At 40.2% G+C, this 21399-nt stretch overlaps 1 protein-coding gene across 3 annotated transcripts in view; it reads left to right on the forward strand.

Annotated features, from left to right (window-relative positions):
- The window catches only part of LOC104484339 (von Willebrand factor D and EGF domain-containing protein), a 186239-nt gene that overhangs the window by 138564 nt on the left and 26276 nt on the right, over positions 1-21399 (forward strand). For all 3 annotated transcript variants that reach the window (XM_086751479.1, XM_086751480.1, XM_086751481.1), the window contains exons 21-25: positions 442-1323; positions 9454-9549; positions 10298-10393; positions 13154-13249; positions 14627-14722. In XM_086751479.1, the coding sequence (XP_086607605.1) occupies positions 442-1323; positions 9454-9549; positions 10298-10393; positions 13154-13249; positions 14627-14722 (1266 nt within the window). The remainder of the gene's footprint in view (positions 1-441; positions 1324-9453; positions 9550-10297; positions 10394-13153; positions 13250-14626; positions 14723-21399) is intronic.

A 21399-nucleotide genomic window follows, 5' to 3' on the forward strand; every position in this document is an offset into this window, starting at 1 on the left:
ACCACAAGAAAGATGCACAGTGCCAAAACCTCATGGAGAGTAGAAGCCAAAATTAGCAAACCAGCATGGCAAGTGCTCTTTAACCCCTGCAAGTCCAGTGCTGCATCTCAAAAAATAATGCCTGACCTTCACTGAGACTTACTACCTTAGGCTCAGTGTTAGGCCAGCAGAAATATATTTCATCTAGTTCATGAACAGCCACCCTGTAAGTTTTGGTATTGCAGTTCCCTGTGCACCCAGTGCTGGTGTTACTCATAGCAGATAACACCACGTCACTTCTATGCCAACCAGCATAAACGTACCCTCTCATATATGATAGATTAACTCTTTCACTTCTAGAATTGATGTTCTGTTGTATATTAGTAAGCTAAATGTTCACTGTGGTTCCTTTAAACTCTAGACCAGCAAATTTGGCTAATATATGTCTTCCTTCTGCCCTAGTTTCAAGATCTTCCCAAAGCCATGTGGATTTTTCTAAAAGAAATATCGAAGATGCTAGAAGCTCTCACCAGGAAAACACTTTAAAGACATCAAGAAACGTATATTCCCTTCATTCCCAAACACAAATTCCAAGACAAAAAACTACATACTTTTTGGAAAGAAATCCCACAGCCATTAACACTCCATCCCTTACAATGAAAAGGAAGACTTCCCAAGCTCAGACATCTTCAGAAAAAAAAACTGATACAGAGTCCACAGCACCTGAGAAACCATCTTCTCTTGAAAAAAGAAGTGATACACACACTTTCCCTCTACCTGAGGAGCCAGACCCTAGAGCCACAACTCTCAGTGTGACAACTCATGCCCCTCTCCGTTTTAAGCAACACAAACCAGGTACAACACAGACGGTTCCTTCTCATCGCAACACAAACGCAAGTTCATCTTTTGCAAGGCCGCATGCTGTCCAGCAAACGCGTTCCAAGCACGACTATTCTCCTGGGAAGTGGCCCAGTCGAGTCGCAGGCTTGAAGACTAAACCATCCCAAGATTTCCCAACAGAGCAGCAGAGAGCATCTCCTCTGGCATCCTCCCCTTTCCATTTAGTAGGTTCTTCCCTTGATAGTGCTCTCCGGAATGCCAGCGTCCCCCCAGGATCTGCTCCCCAAGCAAGGCTTCCAGCACAGACCACAGCAGCCAGAAAGGTGTACAACACAACAATGGATCATGTGGAACTGCCAAAAACCAGCAGTGGGACGCATCAGAAAGTCATTTGTGCTAATACGCCATGCTTTACTGGTGTGCTGTGTGAGCCGGCTGAAGATGGAGGATTTAAATGTGGGCCTTGTCCCACTGGCTTCAGCGGTGATGGAATTACATGTGAAGGTAAGGAGGAAAATCCTATTTCAAATTCTTTTATAACTTCAAATCTAATAACTTGCCAAAGTGAAAATTAATTTTGATTATAAATTTGGAGATTTTTCTAGCTGGGAGCATTCTGGTTTTCAAAGCCAATTATATTTCGAAATAGTAGACAAACATTCTATAACTTTAAAAAAGCTCTTCCTGCTTACAAAAATTACACATTTATTTGATGATATCTAATCTACTGAAACCAGGGACAGATTGTGATCTTGCTTACCCTTGCTTAAGGCCAGATTCCTTCTACTGAAGTCATTACACTTGAAAATATATAAAACTTCTGTGGGAAAGAGTAAAATTGACTCTGTTTCTCTATAAAATACATATTATAGGAAAAACTAACTGTTCTACTACCTTAATTTTTTTTAAAATATCTGTCTAATATCTTAAACACAAAACTGAAGTTGTCATCTGAAACATATAGTACCAGAAGAGTTTTCACAATATATTGAGTTATTTATTAGACAGCTTAGAATACCTCCATAAAACAATAGTCTCACACACATTGCTAAAACAATGAATTCCCTGACTTAGCTATCATTAATTGCACCTTTTGTTGAAATCCCTCTGATAAGTTGATATCTTAATTGGCCTTTCACTACACAAAGCAAAAGTATTTGCATCATCTATTTCATTCTCTTTCACACATGGATTCTCATGCTCTGTGCACCGAGCAGACAGGCGTAGCGGGGGCTCAGCCGTGACGCTCTGCGGAGGACCTTGCAGGGTCTCCTTGCTCTAAGCAAGGCTTTGGAGGGGTGTAAAGCCCTCTGCAAAGACTCTGCAGCCCTCTGAGCTCAGAGCAGTGCTGGAGATATATTACAAAATGTGCAAGAAAAGGTTACTATAATCTTGGGTGCTATAATTTTTGCCTGTTTGCACATTTCTGAAATGCTCCTTCTAAAGGACGTAAGGTGACTTGGCACAAAAGGCCATGTCTTTGACCTCTGTTTTATACCTGGAGCTGGAAGAGTACCAAGTAGCTCCTAGTACTGGGAAACCCAAAGTGAGTTTGACCACAGAATGGTCTCCCCTCAAAGACCAGGCCCGTGTACAGATGAATATTTACAAATATGGGCATACGGCTGCTTTGTGGATATTTATCATGCCCATCAGTATAGTCCTTAAACCATAAATCTACTGCTGCCTTTTACTGTCTCACAAGACGAGATGTTTTCTTCAATTACTGGTATTACTGAAAATCTCTCTGGAGAGTCCTTAGGACGAAATACTTTATTACCAACATCATTCTCTGTGTCAGGGCTTGATGATACGATACACAAACATCCCTTATTTGTCTCTTGTCACCGATCGTGTCACCTGACTCAATAATAAGCCTGTCTGCTCCATCCCAAGCCCCTCCATGCACCTGCGAGCAGCACCCTGGAGCGTGGCCAGGAGTGTGAAGAGCACCCATTGTACCTCCAGCCATTGATGTCTCTTCCAATGTCAGATGCAGCTGATTCATCATGACAGATGAAATTGAAAGATGAGGATAATTCCTTGGATTAAGGCCTGTCATAACCTCAACTATCAGCACCTTAAAATGCAGGCGCAATTGTACCGGCTTCCCTCGAAACAGTAGTACCCTCTAAGAACAGGAGGCAGAAAAACTGAGGAAGTGATCAAAGACCAACATTCATGAAATCTTCAGGCTTTGACACAACATCTGTGCCAAGCAAGCAAAAATGTCGACAGACTCAGCCACTATTGATAGTTGTCACCATCCTATTTGATATCAAAATCCACCAAGATAAAAGAAACAACCAATCGGTAGCAAGTTTTAATACCTGTGGAGTTTGAAGGGATGTGACCTTTGTTTAATAAAAGTGTCTGCAAATACTCTAAGATAACAAATACATTACTGTGTGGTATTTATCTTGTGACAGAATGTTAATTTTTTTCCCAGTTGTGCAGATTCAAAATCAGGCTTGGAGGACAGGTAGAGAAAAAATTAGCAGCACCCTGTAAAATTACTCTTCTAAAGTAAATCATACCACATTTTACATCTGTAATATTCTTATCCTTTTGGACAAACCCCTCAGTCTCCCTGTTATGATTCAGTTGGAAGTCCTCTCCCTCTACTCTGTCTTCCTGCTTTGGGAATCACAGACTCACAGGAGTCCAGGATGGAAGAGACTTCTGGGAATCATCACCTCCTACCTTCTTTTGGAAGGATACAGCTAGATGCCAGTGTGTTTGGCTTATACTCAGGCATCTAAACTGAGATATATTCAGATGCTCTTAGCAATTTCCATTTAGATCACTCCCTTCACTACTAACAACTTTGTCATCTGTAAAAAATAGGACTTTGCTTTCGCCCATCTTGCTTTGGCATAGTGAACATTACAGACTCTTAATTCTTTTACTTCTGGCAGCGGCTACTTACTCTGCAGATGAGGTGAGAGGAAGTTGTTCCTTAAGGCTCTACTCATCACTCCCATGCTCCTTCCTACAGCTGGCCAGGTTCTCAGCTTGTAGTTCTCTTTCCCCTTCCTGCACAAATGCTCTGAAATATTTGTTAGTGTTGTTAGTCACCTCAGAGCACTTACTCATCATCCTGCCTCTGCTTCCCCCTCTACAACAGGGACAGAAGCCTGTGCTTCCAAAGACGCTGTATCCACTGGACAAGAGAACAAATGCTGTCTTTTCCCTGGGCTCAGTTTGTTCACCAGGGTCTGTGCACATGGCACTGTCTGAGAGCAGCTGTGGTCCTTGAGCTCCTTAGGGTGCCCTGAGGTGGAACACATCCTTTTCATTTGATAACAGGGTTGAAGTTAACAAAAAAAAAAATCTGCTCTGGGCATCTTTGTTGTGATTCTTTCTGAGAGACCTAGACCTAAAGACTGAAGAAAGATAAGAATTTAAGCCAAATTTCTGGTCATCCTTGTTTTTATTTCTCTAACCCCAAGTTCATTCGATAAGGAGAGTCTGGTTATGATTAAAAAGTCAAAGACTCAGTTCCATAGAACACAGAAAATTATTTAAAACTACTTTGGATTAGGTGACAGTCAAGGATTAGTGTCTTCCTAGCTTTTCAGTAGTCATAAAAATTCCTCAGAATTCCTATAGAAGATAAAGTCATGATACTTTAGAAACATTTTCTTAAAAATGTTAAGTCAGTAAAACTCTGGGATATTTTGTAGGCTTTGCACAGTATTTTCTAAGGGAAGGGGAAGTCTAGACCAGTAGTAGTCATGCTTTCTGCTCAATAGTTAAAAACACAGCATTGCCTTGACATGACAAAAGCACTGTTCAAACCAAATAATTTTCAAAATAACAGGAAAGATGGAGTAGTTGGGAAAGTATTATAACCTCAGGATGAACAACCTCAGCTGGATCAAACAAGGCAAAAAAAAAAAAAAAATCAGGTACCTGATATTCATCAGTTCTGACATTTTTACACCCAAAAAGCTCTACCATATCAGACAAAAAGTCATTCCTGTGTTTCCAACGGCTACCAACAGCAGATGTCTGGCAGTACATGGGAAAGATATAGGGATACTGTCCAGAACAGTCTCTCAGCAAGTTATGGAACATGTGCTTCAAAGGCGATGCCTTTGAACAGTGGTACCCTGTTCAACCCTTCCAAGCCATGGCTGATTTTACAGTTTTCCATCCTGTCCCTCCAAGTCATGTCTTTCCCAAAGACCTAACCTATCCACTTGCTCTTCGTGCAAAAGCTCTTCTATAACTTTGGTTATCCCTGTCACCTCTTTCTGCATCTTTTCCACTTTTACTATATCTTTCTGAGCTGGAGGATCAGACCTGAACACAGTATTTAAGATGCAGCTCACCATGGATACAGACCATAATAAAGTCTGGCATATTGTGCTCTGCTCATTTCTTAACAATTCCTAACACTTTATTTGCCTTTTTTGACTGCAGATGAGCCCTCAGCTGACATTTCACAAAACAAAATCCATTAGTACAACCTAACCAGAACCGTTGTCTGCATTTGTATTCCAAATTTATTCAGCCAGGTTAATCTTATTAATTTTCTATTTGCTATGATGAGTATTTATTTCATAACTGGGCTCTGGAGTGCTGGACTACTTAAATATGCATATGAGTTATTTTAATTGCACTAATACATGCTTTAACCCTATTCTTTATTTCCTTTCCAGGCTTTAATCCATACCTGTTCAAAAGGAAAACCAATAACCTGGCTAGCCTGCAACACAACTTTATTTTCCCTTTTTTCCCCTCCCTTGTGCTGCACATATTCAAACTTCATCTGTACATTTATGAAATTAGACTAATGTATCTTTGAAAGAAAATAAATAATGTACAATTATTGCATAAAACAAGGTAGACTGCGCTCCTTCCAGTGAATTTCCAAATTTTTAAATGGAACTGCAGGTAATGCTCTCACACCTCTGAGCTGTACACGCCCAGGACCTCACGTGCCAGACGGCACAAGTTTACTCGCTGTTGAGATGTTCAGCAATAACCCTGTCCTGGAAGCCATTTGCTGATTAGGTTATCAAAAACAGAGGAAACTACACAGCATCTGGTATTCCTGAGTACCCCCAAAGTTATCATAGAGAAACTTATAAAAAGTGCATCATCTCATTTTAATGGAAAAAAATAACTTTCAGGATATTTCCCAAAAAGCCTTTTCAAAGAAAACAATAATGGCCTTCTCCATTTTCACCTCCAGATTTTAAATTATAAACATAAACATACGTACATTTGACAGCAAGATTGACCATTTGCAGCAATGTTTTCCTCTTTACTGCTATTTTATACCATCCAAACCCGCTTAGTACAAAAACACTGCAATACCTTTGTATAATTTAGCAAATGTTTATGGAAAAAATATTCATTCCAGAAGATGAAAGATAGAAGTTTTGGAAAAGATTTTGACACAAACAGTATATTTCTATTATGGAGGGAAATGTCTTCTAGGTGAATATTACTCTCGCTCTCACATTGCAGCCAGTATTGAGTTTTTATCTTTTGCTATTTACCAGTAATAGAATACTTTTAAACATTTTACTATTAAATGTCACCACAAAACCTAAATGTTTTAATATCGAAAAAAAACATGTTCTTTTCTGACAGTTCAAACGCATCTCAAAAAGTGTAAAGGCCAGATGGAAAGTGGTCTATTCAAATGGACACATTTGCTTTAAGTGCTACACACAAAACAGGCTGAAATAAAGCATAATGTGCTTGAATGCCACTGAGCTTGGCATAGCTCTTAGGCACCTGGAGGCTTTATGCAACCATTGTCCTACAGGAAAGGCAATCACATTTCACGTATTTCAAAGAGAGCGGTACTTTTTTCCCAGGCTTTGTGTTTCCCTGTCTCCATGCAGAAAGTATTATCTAATTCTACCTACCATTAATTTCTAATTGCAAATAAACTCCTCTGTAAGGAAGTCTTGTGCTTACTCAAGCCCAGAAGAACGGAGACGTGGACGCGTGCGCAGCGGATGGGTCAGCAGCCTCCTTTCAAAGCCCAACGCCCGCTGTTGATTTCAGTGAGATACAGCATAGGCCCCCAAATGCGACTGGTGGCTTATAAATATAGTACTGCAGTTTTAAAGGAATAACAAATTTCTTTGAAAACCGCTTCCATTTCTTTCCCTTTCTTTCATTTTTTCATTTCATCACGGACTGCTACCTGCTGTTCACCCTAATAGCATGAGACCCTGAGCTGTTCGAGCCTCAGACCTGCTCCAACAGCTGCTACCAGTGGCCAAATTAGAAGAACTTTGGGAAAGTTTAACATTAACTGCTTAAATGGGCCTAAATCAAATCAATTTAGTTGTCCAGATAATGTCAAATTTTTTTTTATTCTTTTTTTCTCCCAGATGTACACTTCAAATTTCAGCTAAACACGTGTTGAATTGCAAATGTCTAAACCTTATAGCCCATCAAATCAAAACTAAATTTAGCTGAATGACATTCTCAGCATGCATAGTGCGGATCTAAAGTATATCTAGCGAGTTTTCTGTTCTCAGGCATGTCAAACACTAAAGTTATTTTAACGCAACATTGAAAATTTCACAGTTAAAACTAGATGGTAATAGGAAATGTAAATGCTGAAGCACCTGAAGAGCAGATCTAGTATCAAACGTATTTCTTTAGTGTTATTTGTGTCAAGATGGTTTATTTAAAGGTACCTTCTTGGAGCTTGTCTTTTTAACTGCAATGGGAAAATGTGTGGTGGCTTTCACAACTTTTTTGGATGCAAAGTTCACGTGCAGTGGCTTTAACTGAAGGCTTGGTGATAATCACAAGAGGTGAGGAGGCTTTCGACATAAGAACTTTTTTAAAATTATGTGATGCCACAAGTATTTGCCCTTCATTTAGCTTTCCAATTACACAGTCTATTTTCCAGTTTTAAGAACATAATGTGGTACATTACGGTTTTTTTTTTCCCTTGTAACAATACTTAAAATGAAAGATGCTTTGTTTCAGTTCTCTTTAGCTTCATTTTGCATTTTCCTTGGAATAACCTTGCTTAGCTTCACATCCATTATAAAAGACAAAACTCTGCCAGTAATGTGTGCCAAAGCACAACATTTTTCTTTATATTCACTTCCCAAGCACTAGGAAAGATATTTTTCATTCTGTTATGTGAGGTGGCTTTTTTTCCTGAAGGTGTAAGAGCCAGCTGACACACTGACCTTGCTCTGCTCCTGCACACAGCACTTCTCTTTCTTCAAGTAAGCGTCAGTGGTTGTCTTCTACCTTCAGTGGTCTTCTATCATCCTCTCCTGTATTTGGCATACCAAACTACCTCTTATTAGAGTGCTACAAATGGAAGTGTTAATGATGTCAGATGTCAGGTCTCTATCTTAGATGTTAGGTTTGAGAGGCTAAACCTTCCAGGCTCCCTGCACAATAAAGCCATTAGGCTCATAACAATCATCATTTAAAAGCAAACAAGTGTCTTCAGCAAACGGCCTCTTTCAGGAGCCGCAGTACTTTCCAGCTTCGTTCAATACACCTGCTCATCCTCCTTTTTCCACAGAATGACATTGCCTGTTGCAATAGGGCAAGAAATCATTATCTAACTTGCTACTTTGTCTGCAGACCTCACATTACTTATTAAACATTTAAATTGTTGCTTAAGGGGGGAAGAGGGAATGGGGGTTATGGTCAGTTCATCACACGTCGTTTTACACTGCTGCTTCATTGTCACATCCCTCCCCTGCTCCTTCGTGGGGTCCCTCCCACGGGCCACAGTCCCTCCTGAAACTGCTGCGGCATGGGTCATCTTTTCCACGGGGTGCAGTCCCTCCAGAACGGCTGCCCCAGCGGGCCCTCCATGGGCCACAGCCTCCTTCAGGCACCCACCTGCCCCAGTGGATCTCTTCACCTCTCATCTCCTCTCCACTTCTTGCAGCCGGGCCGAGTTGGGCCCAGTCGGCTGCCTGGCAGGAGGCCAGAGGGTGAGGCCTGCAAGGCCCACAAGGCTCGCGCCAATCTCTCTCTGCCCCCGCTCAGCTTCTTCACATCATCTCTTTGGTTTTTTTCTGTTTTTCCCCTTCTTAAATACGTTATCACAGAGGCGTTATCACGGCACATTCTGCTACCAATTGGCTCAGCCGTTCCCAGCAGAGGGTCCACCCACTGAACAAAGGGGAAAAAACTTCTAGCAGCTTTTTACAAAAGCTACCACAGTAGCCCCCCCTCACTAAATAAAACCAGAACAAACCCTTTTCTGTACAGAAGAAACGCTTCATCTCTGCTTTAGTGTAACTGCTCACAGCCGTTAAGTCTTACTGAGTATCTGCAACGCAAATTTGTAGAGAGGGATGGGGAAGATCTTCAGTGTTAACTACATTTGTACTCAATTCATCCTTAGACTTCAAAAACACATACTTAACAATGTGTATGCTCAGAAATTAAACATGATTATGTTAAAATCATTCCCTTGTGGACATTATATAGCTACTCATTGGTTAGTACTGTATTACTAACGTGATACCTACTTTCATCCTGCAGTGTTTTCCTCAGTAGCAAAATTACTTGTTGGATTAATAAAATTGTATGGGAAAAGTAGCAACAAGTGTTGTGCTCATAACCACACAGAATGTAATATTTGTACTTTTTTTTCATGTTTTATTCTTGCAGTGCAGTGTGATCCACCATGTGAGCATGGAGGAACTTGTGTATCTCAAAATATATGTTCCTGTGCTTATGGATTTGTTGGTCCTCGATGTGAAACAAGTATGTATGTATGAATTTGTTCATACATTTTCTCCTTATTGCATGTTTGAATTAGCAGAAAATTATAAGATGCAAAAAAGCCTTTCTATTTTTTCTATATTTGCCCTTAAAATGATGATTGAATACAGCAAAGAAATCAAAGTATAATATATTAAAATAATATATAATAACTATTTCAGAGCATATATTCACCAGCAGCATAGTTGTACTATGTAAAAATATGCACATCTATATCAACATTTTCTACACAAAAGTGCTTCTGGAAAAACAAACAAACAAAAACCTCCACGTTATTTACGGTAACATTTATGAAATCCAAGGTTGTGTGAGTGAACACAGTAATACTAATTTTGAGAACACAAAAAGACAACCATACCTGTCATGACTCATGGTGTCATGCAATACAGTTACAAAAGAGGTTCAATATATAGAACATCTGGGGAAAAAAAATCAACCTCAAGCCCTTCTATATTAGCTGAATGCTGAAACATATGCAGTTTCATTATTATAGTCCTCACCGCTTATTTAAATATCAGGTTTCCCTGAACCAGAGTAGCTGGAATACCTAAAAACCAAAGAATTTTAGATGCAAAACTTCAATAGAGAAAGAAAACCAAGGAAAGGGATCGACTCATCCCTCAGCTTGCCTCTTAACATAATACCATTAGTTATTTGCTGTAATAGAGCAACTTTAGGGTCTGTATCGGTGTTATCGATAAGAGATTTTGATCCTTTACCTATTTTCCAGTGGTGTGTAACAGACACTGTCACAACGGTGGGGTCTGTGTGTCACCGGACGAGTGCAAATGCAGAAATGGATGGAGCAGCCCTTCTTGTGAAACAGGCAAGTGGTTAGAAATGACTGGTCTCTCATCTCTTTTGCTGCCTGAAATCCATGTGGTTTCCACAAGTCAGTGGTCAGACTGGGAATTGCTTAAAGAATTAAAACATGAGAACAGGAGACCTAGTAAAAAGCAAAACGTCGGAAGGCTTTGAGTTTATGTAAGTATTTGGAAGTTTAGATGTTTATCTAAATCTCAGGGCTGCATAGAGGAAACCCACAAACACAATCTTTTCACAGCTTTTTAAATTTGTGTGATTCTAGAGTTTATTCTTAGCCTGCACAAAACCAAAACTAAAGCTATTCACCATTACAGAAGTTACAGCCTTACCAGGTAGTTGCCGCAAATGAGAATAATTCTCACCAGGACTTTGGAGATACTGCTCGCTTCCAATTTTCACTACTTTTAGCTCTAAACATTTCTCTCAAGGTATGATGGTGGGGCAGAAAGAAGAGTTTGGCTTTTGGTGATTTTTAATGGTATGCAGTCAAATTTGAACTTAAAAATATAGTTTATGGTAACAGGAATAGAAGCAGGCTAGCTAGGACAAGAACGTAAGCAAGCAACCGTGACTTCTGGTGCTAAGTTAGGAACTACACACGCGCTTCTGATACCGCATAGTTTAAGGAAGAAAAGTGAACCTAGAAAGGTAAGCTACCAGAAACTGAGGCTGACTACTAAGATTTTTGTGGTCCAGTTCTTGGATTCAGTTTTGCCATTCTGGAAGATGGCTCATGTCTGTACAAGACAGAAAAAAAAAAAGCCAGTTTGCAAGGAGAACGTAACCATTCACCTCCCAGTGTTAAAATTCCTGCTGCTGCCAGAATTCACACCACTCCTCCTGCCTGCCCCTCATACTCGCAGAGGACCAACAAAAGGACCCACAGAAGTGTGTGTGCTTGGGGAAAAGCCACCTCCACTCATCAGTACAAAATGACAAGGGGAGGACTGGAAGTAGGTACCTCTTTCCAGTCAGGACTCATAGTTGCGAACTCTGTTTTGAAAAGATACGGCTCAGACCTTTCAGAGTCTAAGCACTAAAAGCTGGAGTACATATTTTTCCTCCAAAGGCACAGCAGCTACAGCCCTCGCCTGGGACAAGGCACGCAAAATAGCGAAATTTTAAAAGGAGCAAGAAAGAAGAGTACCTTAATCAGTGTCAGACCTCAAGGCTACAAAGGTAGTCTGCCTCTGCCATAGTGAATATTAAATGGCTAAGACACCTTCAAGCCTGCATTACGTTTCCTGGAAGGTGAGAGATGTCATTTTAACCTCCATCTCCCAGAGATTGCTCTTCCTGTAAGTGTTGAAATGACAGACCCATTGAGGACACACAAATTAAGACAGCTAAGATCCATAGTAAATGACTGGGATTGCCACTAGCTGTTCTGGTTCCCATTATCTCCTCTTTTTCCTGCTGGAGATTACTCTCCTTGAGTTCTGCAAATTTATTTTGGGGTGGCTTTAAACAGGATTATTCCAAGGGGATGACAAGCAACAGCAACAGAAGCAGGATTTGTTTGTCTGCCAATAACTTAGATGAAAGACTTTCAGGCTCACCTCTCCAGCAGTGTTTTGTGTGCACTACACAGAGTATTGTGTGAATACTGTTGGAGTTTGCTGCCTCGACTGATGTGCGAGGAGTCTCTGGATGAACACAGATACAGAAAAAAAAATAATATTTAGGGGACTTTACCAATGGAAATATAAACTCTGAGAGTGTAGACATCTGTACACTAGCTAAGACAATGAGGCAACTAATCCAAATTCACCATTAGCAATGAATTAAGTCCATTCTGAGTTCATAAGCGATTGCTGTTTTGTCAGAAAATCCTCTCATCTAAACTACAATTTAACTTTTTTTCTCTTTCCAAATTGACATTTTATTTCTCCTTTAATTCATCTGAAACAACTTAGTGGCCCTTAATTTACTTAGGCTTAAATGTATTTAATTTATTTAATGGGCTGTTCTGTAAGACACTGAAAGACAAAGGGAATAGAAGGAAAAGACTGTTTTAAAGTGTCACTCTGCTTTACAATAAAAAATTTATCAGATTCCTCATTCTTCATACAGTGACTTTCCAACTAAACTAATTTGCAATTCTAATACTGTTTTTTTTTTCCTGCAGTCAGGTATTTGCTGCATAGAAATATGCAAGTCAGTTTTTAATTCCGAATGCCTGTTATATCATCTACAGTAATAGCAGATAAATAAAGAGGCAATGGGAGCTCAGCCAGTTGCTTTGCTCGTGATGCACGAGCCAATATGTTGTGGGAACTGGCATTTAAATGAGACAGAACAAACGAAGGGTTTGCGGTGCATACCTATCCAGCTTCGCAGAAATGCCACGATGCTCTGCTGAACTCAGACAAAGCAGCAAACGGTTAATGTCTCATCTTCAGGTTAGCCAGGCTGCGTGCAATGCGACTTCATTTTACCGCCCTGGGATCGTGTTTGGTGAGGATACTGGAGTGGAAGCAAATGTACTGTGCAAATCAAAGAAAGACATCAGAAATACACTATTAAATTATAATTTATTTCATCCCCCAAGCCATGCTGAAACACCACTGAAACGCTCCCGCTGTGTCGACAATGAATAAATGCTGCCGTACAACTGACCAGCAAGGACTGTCTAGAAATTTATCACAGTATTACTAGAAATGTTTATTCTAATGACATGTGCAGCAGCAAAAGAGTGCCTACTCTAAAAAAAATTCAAAATTATAAGAGATTCATAGAGTTATCTTCCATTCACATGCAGCTGTGTGCAATCCTGTGTGCCTGAATGGAGGAATCTGCGTCCGGCCAAATATGTGTACGTGCCCGTATGGTTTCTACGGGCCACAGTGCCAGAGAGGTAAGAAAGTTCTATTTATCAACTTGATAAAGGATGCAGGCTTAAAATATAAACAGCAGCCAATATTATTACCTGCTACCATATGAAGTATATCCAGAGACTTTCCTTGTCGTAATTCCCTGCATGCTCCTTTGATGTTACATTCTGTTGTAAATCCACATTGTATTGTTCTTAATAGTACTGGGAGGAGTAAGCACTCATTTGTGATGGCATTAATGATAACTAAACAATTAATCTAAAATGATCTGAAGTCAGTGATATCACTAATTAGTAACTATTCAATTAAATGGTAAAGCATGGGTCTACTTGGTTCTTTCTGTGTACTCTACAGCATGTACTATACTGTGTTTCACAGCCAGATGATAACTTATCTTCAAATGGGTCTCACAATGTCACCTCCTTGACCATTCTGGAGTGTAGCAGATGGGAGACATGTACAGGACTTCCTCAGACCCCTGCTCAAAGATCTGATCAAATATCCCTCTGCCTGACATAGAGCAGGACCTAATTTTGAATCCCTGCCCTAACAACCCCTCCTGAATCCGGGAATATAAATACACTCATATTACCAAACCTGAACTATTTCAATATTAAGTGTCCTTTTCTCTTTCTCTTTTGTCTCCCTGGAGTTCCTAGATGAATGCAATCCCAATGTATATTTTTGCAAGTGAATGATTCACACACAAAAACCTAATTGCAAATGGAGCCTGCTGGAAGCTCTTTGGTTTTGTGATGTTGGGGGTGAAGGAGAGAGTGAAAATGATGCAGACTCTGTAATCCGATTATCTTTCTCTTGAGGTTCCACATGGAAGGTGATTTTCAACATTTAGGTGATGTGGAATTTTAACCCTTAACTGTTACGGTTTAGATAGAACTAAAATTTGAAAATAAATATCTACATTTGTGGGATATGGAAGTGATATGGGGAGATAGTGGATGGATGCTGAATTAAAACAAGTCCTTTCCTTCTACCTCATTGAGAAAGAGGGAAGAAAAACCAAAACCAAGTCAGCAAATGTCAAACACTGATGTATATTTCAAGGGCTGAAGCCTTCGAAGAAGCCCTTTAGTCAGAGTTAAAAATGTAACAGATTCTCAGGAATATTGCGACCACTTAACTGCAGGTGTCTAAAAGAGATCCTTAGGAGGTAGAGTCACTTCCCACATTCTTTCCGCAAACAAGAGAGAATCAGGATCTCCAGCTAGGCATCTGCCCAAGTCACCATTTGGAGAGGCGTCTTCTCTATCCCAACTAAAGAAAAAAGCCTCTGCAGACTGGTCTCCCAACACAGGCACCTAAACAAGGAGCCCATATTTAGGCCATGTTGATCCCCTGTGTGATTTTTGTGCACAAAACTTTTGCTTTCCTTTCACTAGCTGTTTGCATTCCCCCTTGTAAGAATGGTGGCCACTGTGTTCGAACCAACGTGTGCTCCTGTACCGAGGGCTACACTGGAAGAAGGTGTCAGAGAAGTAAGTTACAAACTTCCCTTTGCTTTCCAATGTTCTCTTACTCATAAACAGTTTTGCTCCTTTTTGTGTGTGTCCAACAGAATATTTAGTCTGGATTGATGCCATGATCTCCTATATTTCTATCAGAGCACATATAGCACTACGTTATGTCTAAAACCAACTTGCTAATTAGAATAGCGTTAAGTCAAGTCAATGTTGGGAGCAGAACGTTTAGCTAGAATCCACTCTAAATATTTCATGCATTCAGAATGAGCAACACTCGTATTTGGAGATGAATTAATTATTTTGCATTAAAGATTTTTTGGGGAAAAAGCAAAAAGCAGAGCAGCTGACTGAGATCTTTAAACATATTAGAACATCATACTTCTAGTTTAATTAAGACAGTTTGTTATTAACGCTTCAGCCTTGCCTTCGTTCTTGTCACTGAAAGCTCCCTCTTCACCTTAGCATCGGTGTTCTTACTCGATTCTTCTTTCTTCTGGGGAAATAGGTTATTTTGGCACTTTTACAGACTCTATTGCTCAACAATATCTGTCACCCAGGGAGTTTAGGATATGCATGTGAAAGCTTTTCTTCTTTTTTTTTTTTATTATTTCTTAACCAGTTTGAAATTGGCAAAAGGGGAGCTGTGAAAACAACCATTCTTGGCAGGAAGAATCTGTATGTTTCCAGAGCACTTTATGTCTCTCGCACACAGAGAAAAAAAGCTAGTAAAAAATTCCTTCCAGCAACAATCCCCACACTACAGCTCTCTTCTCCTTCAGCAGGGAGAATCATGATGCACAGTTCTGCCAGGCTGCAAAGTACACAATTGAATAGTCTGTTCTGGCAGGAACAAGCTGGAGGGAAGAAAGGAGGAAAAAAAACCCTTATGTTTGGCATCTTGGTTTTGAGGTTAGAGAACATTAGAAAAGTGCTGTCTCTAGCTTTAAACTTACTACCACATCTGCAGACAGACCAAAGGAAAAAAAAGGTGATCATGTTTGCGGTCTAGCAAAGCACTCCTCTAAATTCTCCAGCTGCTACCAACCCACAGCATGCTTCTTTCCACTTTCAAAGAGTTTATGAGGTTTTGTTGCCCGTCTTGGTACCATCTTTTGCAAAAAAAAAAAAAACCTTTCTGATATGATGAAATTTTTTTTTGTTCCGCTCTACTTCAATAACCACTATATAGTCTGTTTTGTTTAACCTATTTTTGTAAAAAATTAAATAAAGGACCTGTGTCTGTGATAAATGAAAAGAATCATGATTAAGTAGAAGGCAAATACTACTATTTGATTATTCTTGTCAGCCACTGACTGTTAACAGGTAAAAAATGAGTAATGGTTCATTTTCCTTGCTTAAAGTCAACTGCACATGGGATGGGTATCATGATCCATAGAAAGAAGTAGGTTACTCGCAAGCTTTTCACAATAAGCAGTTCTGTTAGAGCTGTATGTCTTACCATTGTATCATACAAAATAGTTTCTCTCTCCTCTGCCAGAGGATTCAGATTTCTCTGCGCCTCTGGAGCAAAGGACTGCAGGGCACATGGCACAAATGAGTCTCAGCTGACCTCTGCAAACCTTCCTCCATAAAAAAAAAATGGAGAAAACCAGTGCTCCCAGCAGTCGGAGGCTGCTCGCAGTCCAATATATCTCAGAGTACAAATGCAAAAGTCATGTCATACCTTTTTTTCAGACATGATTTTAAACCATTTTCAGTCAGGCATTGACCTGATGGGTGGATCAGCTGATGTACGTGGCATACACTTAAAGGCTAGGAGTATATACACAGACACGTGCTCCTAAGTCATTGACACACAGACAAATGAAAAAGTGGAAAACAAATTCCTAACATGAAGAAGTTCCACTACCCAAACACTTTTTGTTAAATAAAACATTAAAAGTACCACAATATCCATTTGATGTTCCAAAAAGAACTAATATGTCGTGTTGTTCTGTCTCATTTGCAGTCTTGCTAGCATTATATATTTAAGCATTTATACATTTATCCAATTGTTTTGGTACTCCTTTGGCCACTGACCCTGCAGAGGTGAGACCAGCCCCATGGGCTACCTGAATGCTCAGAAATTCAGCTGAGAGACAATCCCTGCAGTGCTTCTGCTGACCTTCCTGGGAAGGTATAAAGTAGAAATCTACTTTACAGAGAGGGTTTTCTCTGAATTAGAGCATCTTTTCTGTTTGTCTTTAAGGACTGCACGTAACCCAGCCGTGCCCTGAGTTGCACAGGATATTATAACTTGCAGAGTTGTAATATCCTTACACAAAGAGTAAGGAAAAGAAACACATACGTGACAATAGCAAAATTGTAATTAGATACCAAGTTTTCCGGAAGTTTAACACTGCAACAGCTCCCATTTGCAAATCACCAGGATGATGTACCACATTTTCAGAGGAACTGCCAGAGGTGAACCTGTGGCCCAAATCATAGCTCGGTGGTGTCTAACCTGTTGCTGCCAGGTTACCCCACACTGAGAAATGTACAGCTGCCTTAGTCAATGAGGAAAGTGACAATTCTGGGGAAAACAATTCCCTTGTGAGGGATTTTATCATTATTCTAATTGTTCTTCAGTCTCTGAATATAAGTTTTCAGAGTCCTTAAGTCCTTTTGCTTCAAAAACCTCTGACAGCAAATCAGCTTTACTGTGTACTTACATTGAGTGCGCATCTTAGAAATTTTGGGGGGATTTATCACCTAAGAAAATCTATCAAGATAGAGTGAGTAAACTTAAGACTGACAAGTCTGAAGAAGTTTCCCACTTGTGTGTTCCATGTAGAGTAGCCTCACATTCTTGATCTTCAGTTTTGGAAAATATTTGTGGGTTTGGGAAATTTTCCATGAACCATAAAAACTGAGGAATAGTCTTTTCAGGAACAGTGATCCGAGCAAAAATATTACCTTTCTGAACCTGCTGTGAATGCTTGAAATTGGCAGTCTTTTCAATTTAGTTATTGTTTATACACAGCAGCACATAGTTTTTGCACACTTATCTGAAACCCACTGATAACAATATGAACTGAATCAATAAACTCTTAGATTTCAGCTTTAACACACGCTAACAGGGAGTTAGAGCAAGGGGAAAATTCCCTGCTGCGCACAGCCCTGGTTACAGTAGAGCCACTACCGTTTCCAGGCTCATGGTACCATAACACACTTCTGGATGACCCCTTGCCAGAGCTACGTGAAGTCAGGGAAGCCAGAAGTTCTTGGATGCCCATCCTGGAGATCATTCACATGTTAGAGTTGTTCCTAATGCGTGAACCCAAGCGTCCTGCAACACGGAGTAGTAAGCCGGTCAAGTGGGACATACATTTGCCCTTATGATGAGTAAATATAATATGAATAATAATAGTTGTGGGTGTCTCTTTCTCCAGTAAGGAACACTCAAGAGTACTTCTTTTATCTTAACAATTATCATAAAAAGGCACCTTAATATCCGTAATGAAAATAACAGAATAAAGAATTCACATACTCTAAACAACTTGCATATTTATCATGATACCAGCTTTATCAAGTTGGTGTTTTTTTAGGTAGGAACAGTGTTTAGAGGCAAAGATAAAAGTAAGTCTAATCAATTTTTTGGTGACTTACCCCTTGTATCTTTTGGCACTGTTTCCACTGCTTTTAGGCATTTCTCTTTCCTTCTTAATATCTCACTGCATGGACAGAAAAACAAAACCTTCTGTTTGATTTTGGCAGCTTCAGCTTCTCAGTTGAAGGGGATAATTAAAACTAAAAGCCATAGCAGCCAATCACAGACAGGTTATTTCTAAATTGAACCCAAACATGCTATTGGTTTGTTTTAAATATACGGTAACATGCCTTAGGATTTTCACCTCCATCCCTGTACAGTTTGGCATTTCTAATACTCTCTGCCCAACAGCCAAAAAATGCGCAGGGCAGAGTGGCGGCACCACACCTTTGCCACCCAGGCTCGCTCTTCTTTGCCTCCTCGGTGTATGGAGAAAGGCACTCAGCCTGCAAATTTATGTTTGTTTTGTATGTAAACAAACACAGCCTCAAAAAAAGGTGTAAATCAAGCAGGCCTGATTGGTTGCCAGCTGAAATGTAAGGCTTTGCCTGGTGTGTTTGCTGATAAATAACTGCCTGGTGATTATGCAAACCAGACACCCACACCCAGGACGAGCGGGTGTCGGCGCTGACAGCAAAATGCATGGTTATGCCTCAGCAATTGTACAACCTCGTATGCTCACTTGCTACGCATTGTTTTCAGGATAATCAGTCTTGTTGAGCAGAAAGAGGCAAATGTTGGCAGTACCTCAAAATAAAATATATTTCTGGATCGACGTTGCATCACGCAAACATGCTCGGCGTTAATACTAAAGAAAAGCCACTCGCATGTGGTTGTAAACTCTGTTTTGAAAAATGTACAGCTGTGACAATCCTGGAATATCACTCCTGTTCATGAGGCTGTAAAGCAGTGTTCACACTGATTTCTACTACATCCTTACAAAAATTATAAACAAAGAAAATAGATTAGATTTCATTTATTTGCTAGATGTATTTTTTCATAGGACTGCTTTAGAAATAGCCTTTAAAAAAAGGCAAGCTAGTAAAAGCTGAGTTTTCTTGTGAAGGGCTGGAGTGAAGAGAGAGGGAGAGAAAGAGAAATTCATAGGTCCACAAGTTTATCCCTTCTCCGCAGCGATCTGCTTCTAGTGAGTTCATCGCTGAGCAAAAAGGTAAGCCACAGCTCCCTCTGGAGCTCATCAGCAAGCAAAGGTCACAGGAGAACAGCGCTGAGCATCCTCCTCCTCCCTGCTCCAGAATACCAAGCACACCGGCAGCCTGACCTCGGCCCCTCTTTTGGCAGCGTACCCCCTCGCCCCTCGTCGCCCAGCCAGCTAGCTGGGGTTTACACAGGGTTTAAAACAGAGACGTGCTTCTGCATGCATCTATTTTATGGTGTCAAGCCAAATCCTGCTGACTTTGTATCACATAAATCATCACACTGACATCGGGACTTTGCAGATTGGATCTCAAAGTTAGTAGATAACTGTTTCTCCATTTCAGTAATTCCTGCAGGCAGGATTTATAGCCAATACACAGCGCACAATATAACTCACGCTCATTCTTCCAGCTCTGCTTGCTCCCCTTCCCTCCCCCTCTCTTTTTCCTTCCCCGAACGACGAGGACTTTACTTGCATGAGAGCTAGAGGCAAACTAATTGGAAATGTGAACACTGCGTTTCAAAGGCAGCTTTTTGCTAAGCAATGTCATATTGTGAAAGTCACTGATTTCCCATATTCCAGCATTCCCATGTGATGTTTCTGTAGATTACTGCCTCGCCAGCTGCATAAGCAGGAAGTTTTACTGCTCAACAAATTAGACTTCCACCGAATTATCATCTTGACAAGGGGTGATACATTCTCTGGAGTATCTTCCCTGAGTAGGCAGATTGACTCAAGCCATCTAAAATGAGCCCGTTTGCAAACCAGAGGTCCAGCACCCCTCCCACACAACTGAGCAAGGGAAAACGCTTGTATCCCATCTAAATGGATGGAGTAATCATTTGCGTTAGATTTGTTTTTCATATGTCAAGGATGTGCTCATAAGCAACAACTATTTGTCCAAGATTTCTGGATGGCCAATATCCTCAGACAGTGGGTGTTTGGAAACAAATAAATAGCTGCTCACAGCAGAGAGACTTGTAACTTACTGCTAAAAGCGTTAGCTTTGCGACAGTAGTAGAAAGATTGGCAGGTTGGCTTGTTGACTGGTTGATGCACAGACTGGGGCGTGGGAAAAGGAAACACTGGTTCCTACTTGATTTCCCAGCCCACGTAACAGAATAGATTCATGTGAGATGTCATCTTCCTTCCTTGGGCAGGAGATACAACAGAAGATGAAGAAAAAAAATCAGGGCTACTACTGTCTTTCCCATTCAGCTGAACACAACGTGATCCATGCATCTTGCCTGCGGGGAAGGGAGAGAGCTCTGACTTCCCGGAGAAAGGAAGAGAGCCAAATGGAAGACAGCAACTAAAGGAACAACCTGCTTTGTGGCCTGCTGGCAGAGCAGCGCTCCTCTCTGCTCACTCCTAGTAAGGATTTGTGACAAAACCATTAGTTGGCCTTACTAAAAGCTACATTTTGTTCATATATATGTAGCTGATGCATTGATTTTGGTAGGGGCTTTGAGCACATGCAGTTGTCTAAATTTATTTTGCAGAAAGAGTACAAGAATGTATCTGGGTGAGAACCGAATATATATCCTAAACAAGCTCAAAAGGCTTATTAAATTTTTATTCTTTCCATAAGCAAAACATTAATAGACTGCAGCAGGAATTTGACTAGAGTAGAGAATTCAGGTTTTGAGCCAGTATTTCTTTACTTGTATCTTAAAGGCGCTGAAGAAATGTGTCAGATCTATGTAAAAATATACTTAACGAGCAGGAATTCCTGAATTATGGCATTTCTCTCTGTGGTGGGCTTTTTTTTCCAATAATTGATTTAAGAAACAATACTTTTGAGAGTTTATTTTTAGTTAAAATATTTTTTAAATGTCTCTAAAAGAGGGGCATGACATCTACCACTTAAAAAGCCCAGAGGATGGTAAATTCTGGAGACTAACGTTCTCTGTTTATCCACAAAAAGACATTGGCAAGACAGGTAAGCCTTAGCTTACTTTCTAAGACAGATAAGAACAGAAT

The sequence above is a fragment of the Chlamydotis macqueenii genome, chromosome 6 (assembly GCF_036417535.1).
Source record: "Chlamydotis macqueenii isolate bChlMac1 chromosome 6, bChlMac1.mat, whole genome shotgun sequence".
Lineage (NCBI taxonomy): Eukaryota > Metazoa > Chordata > Aves > Otidiformes > Otididae > Chlamydotis > Chlamydotis macqueenii.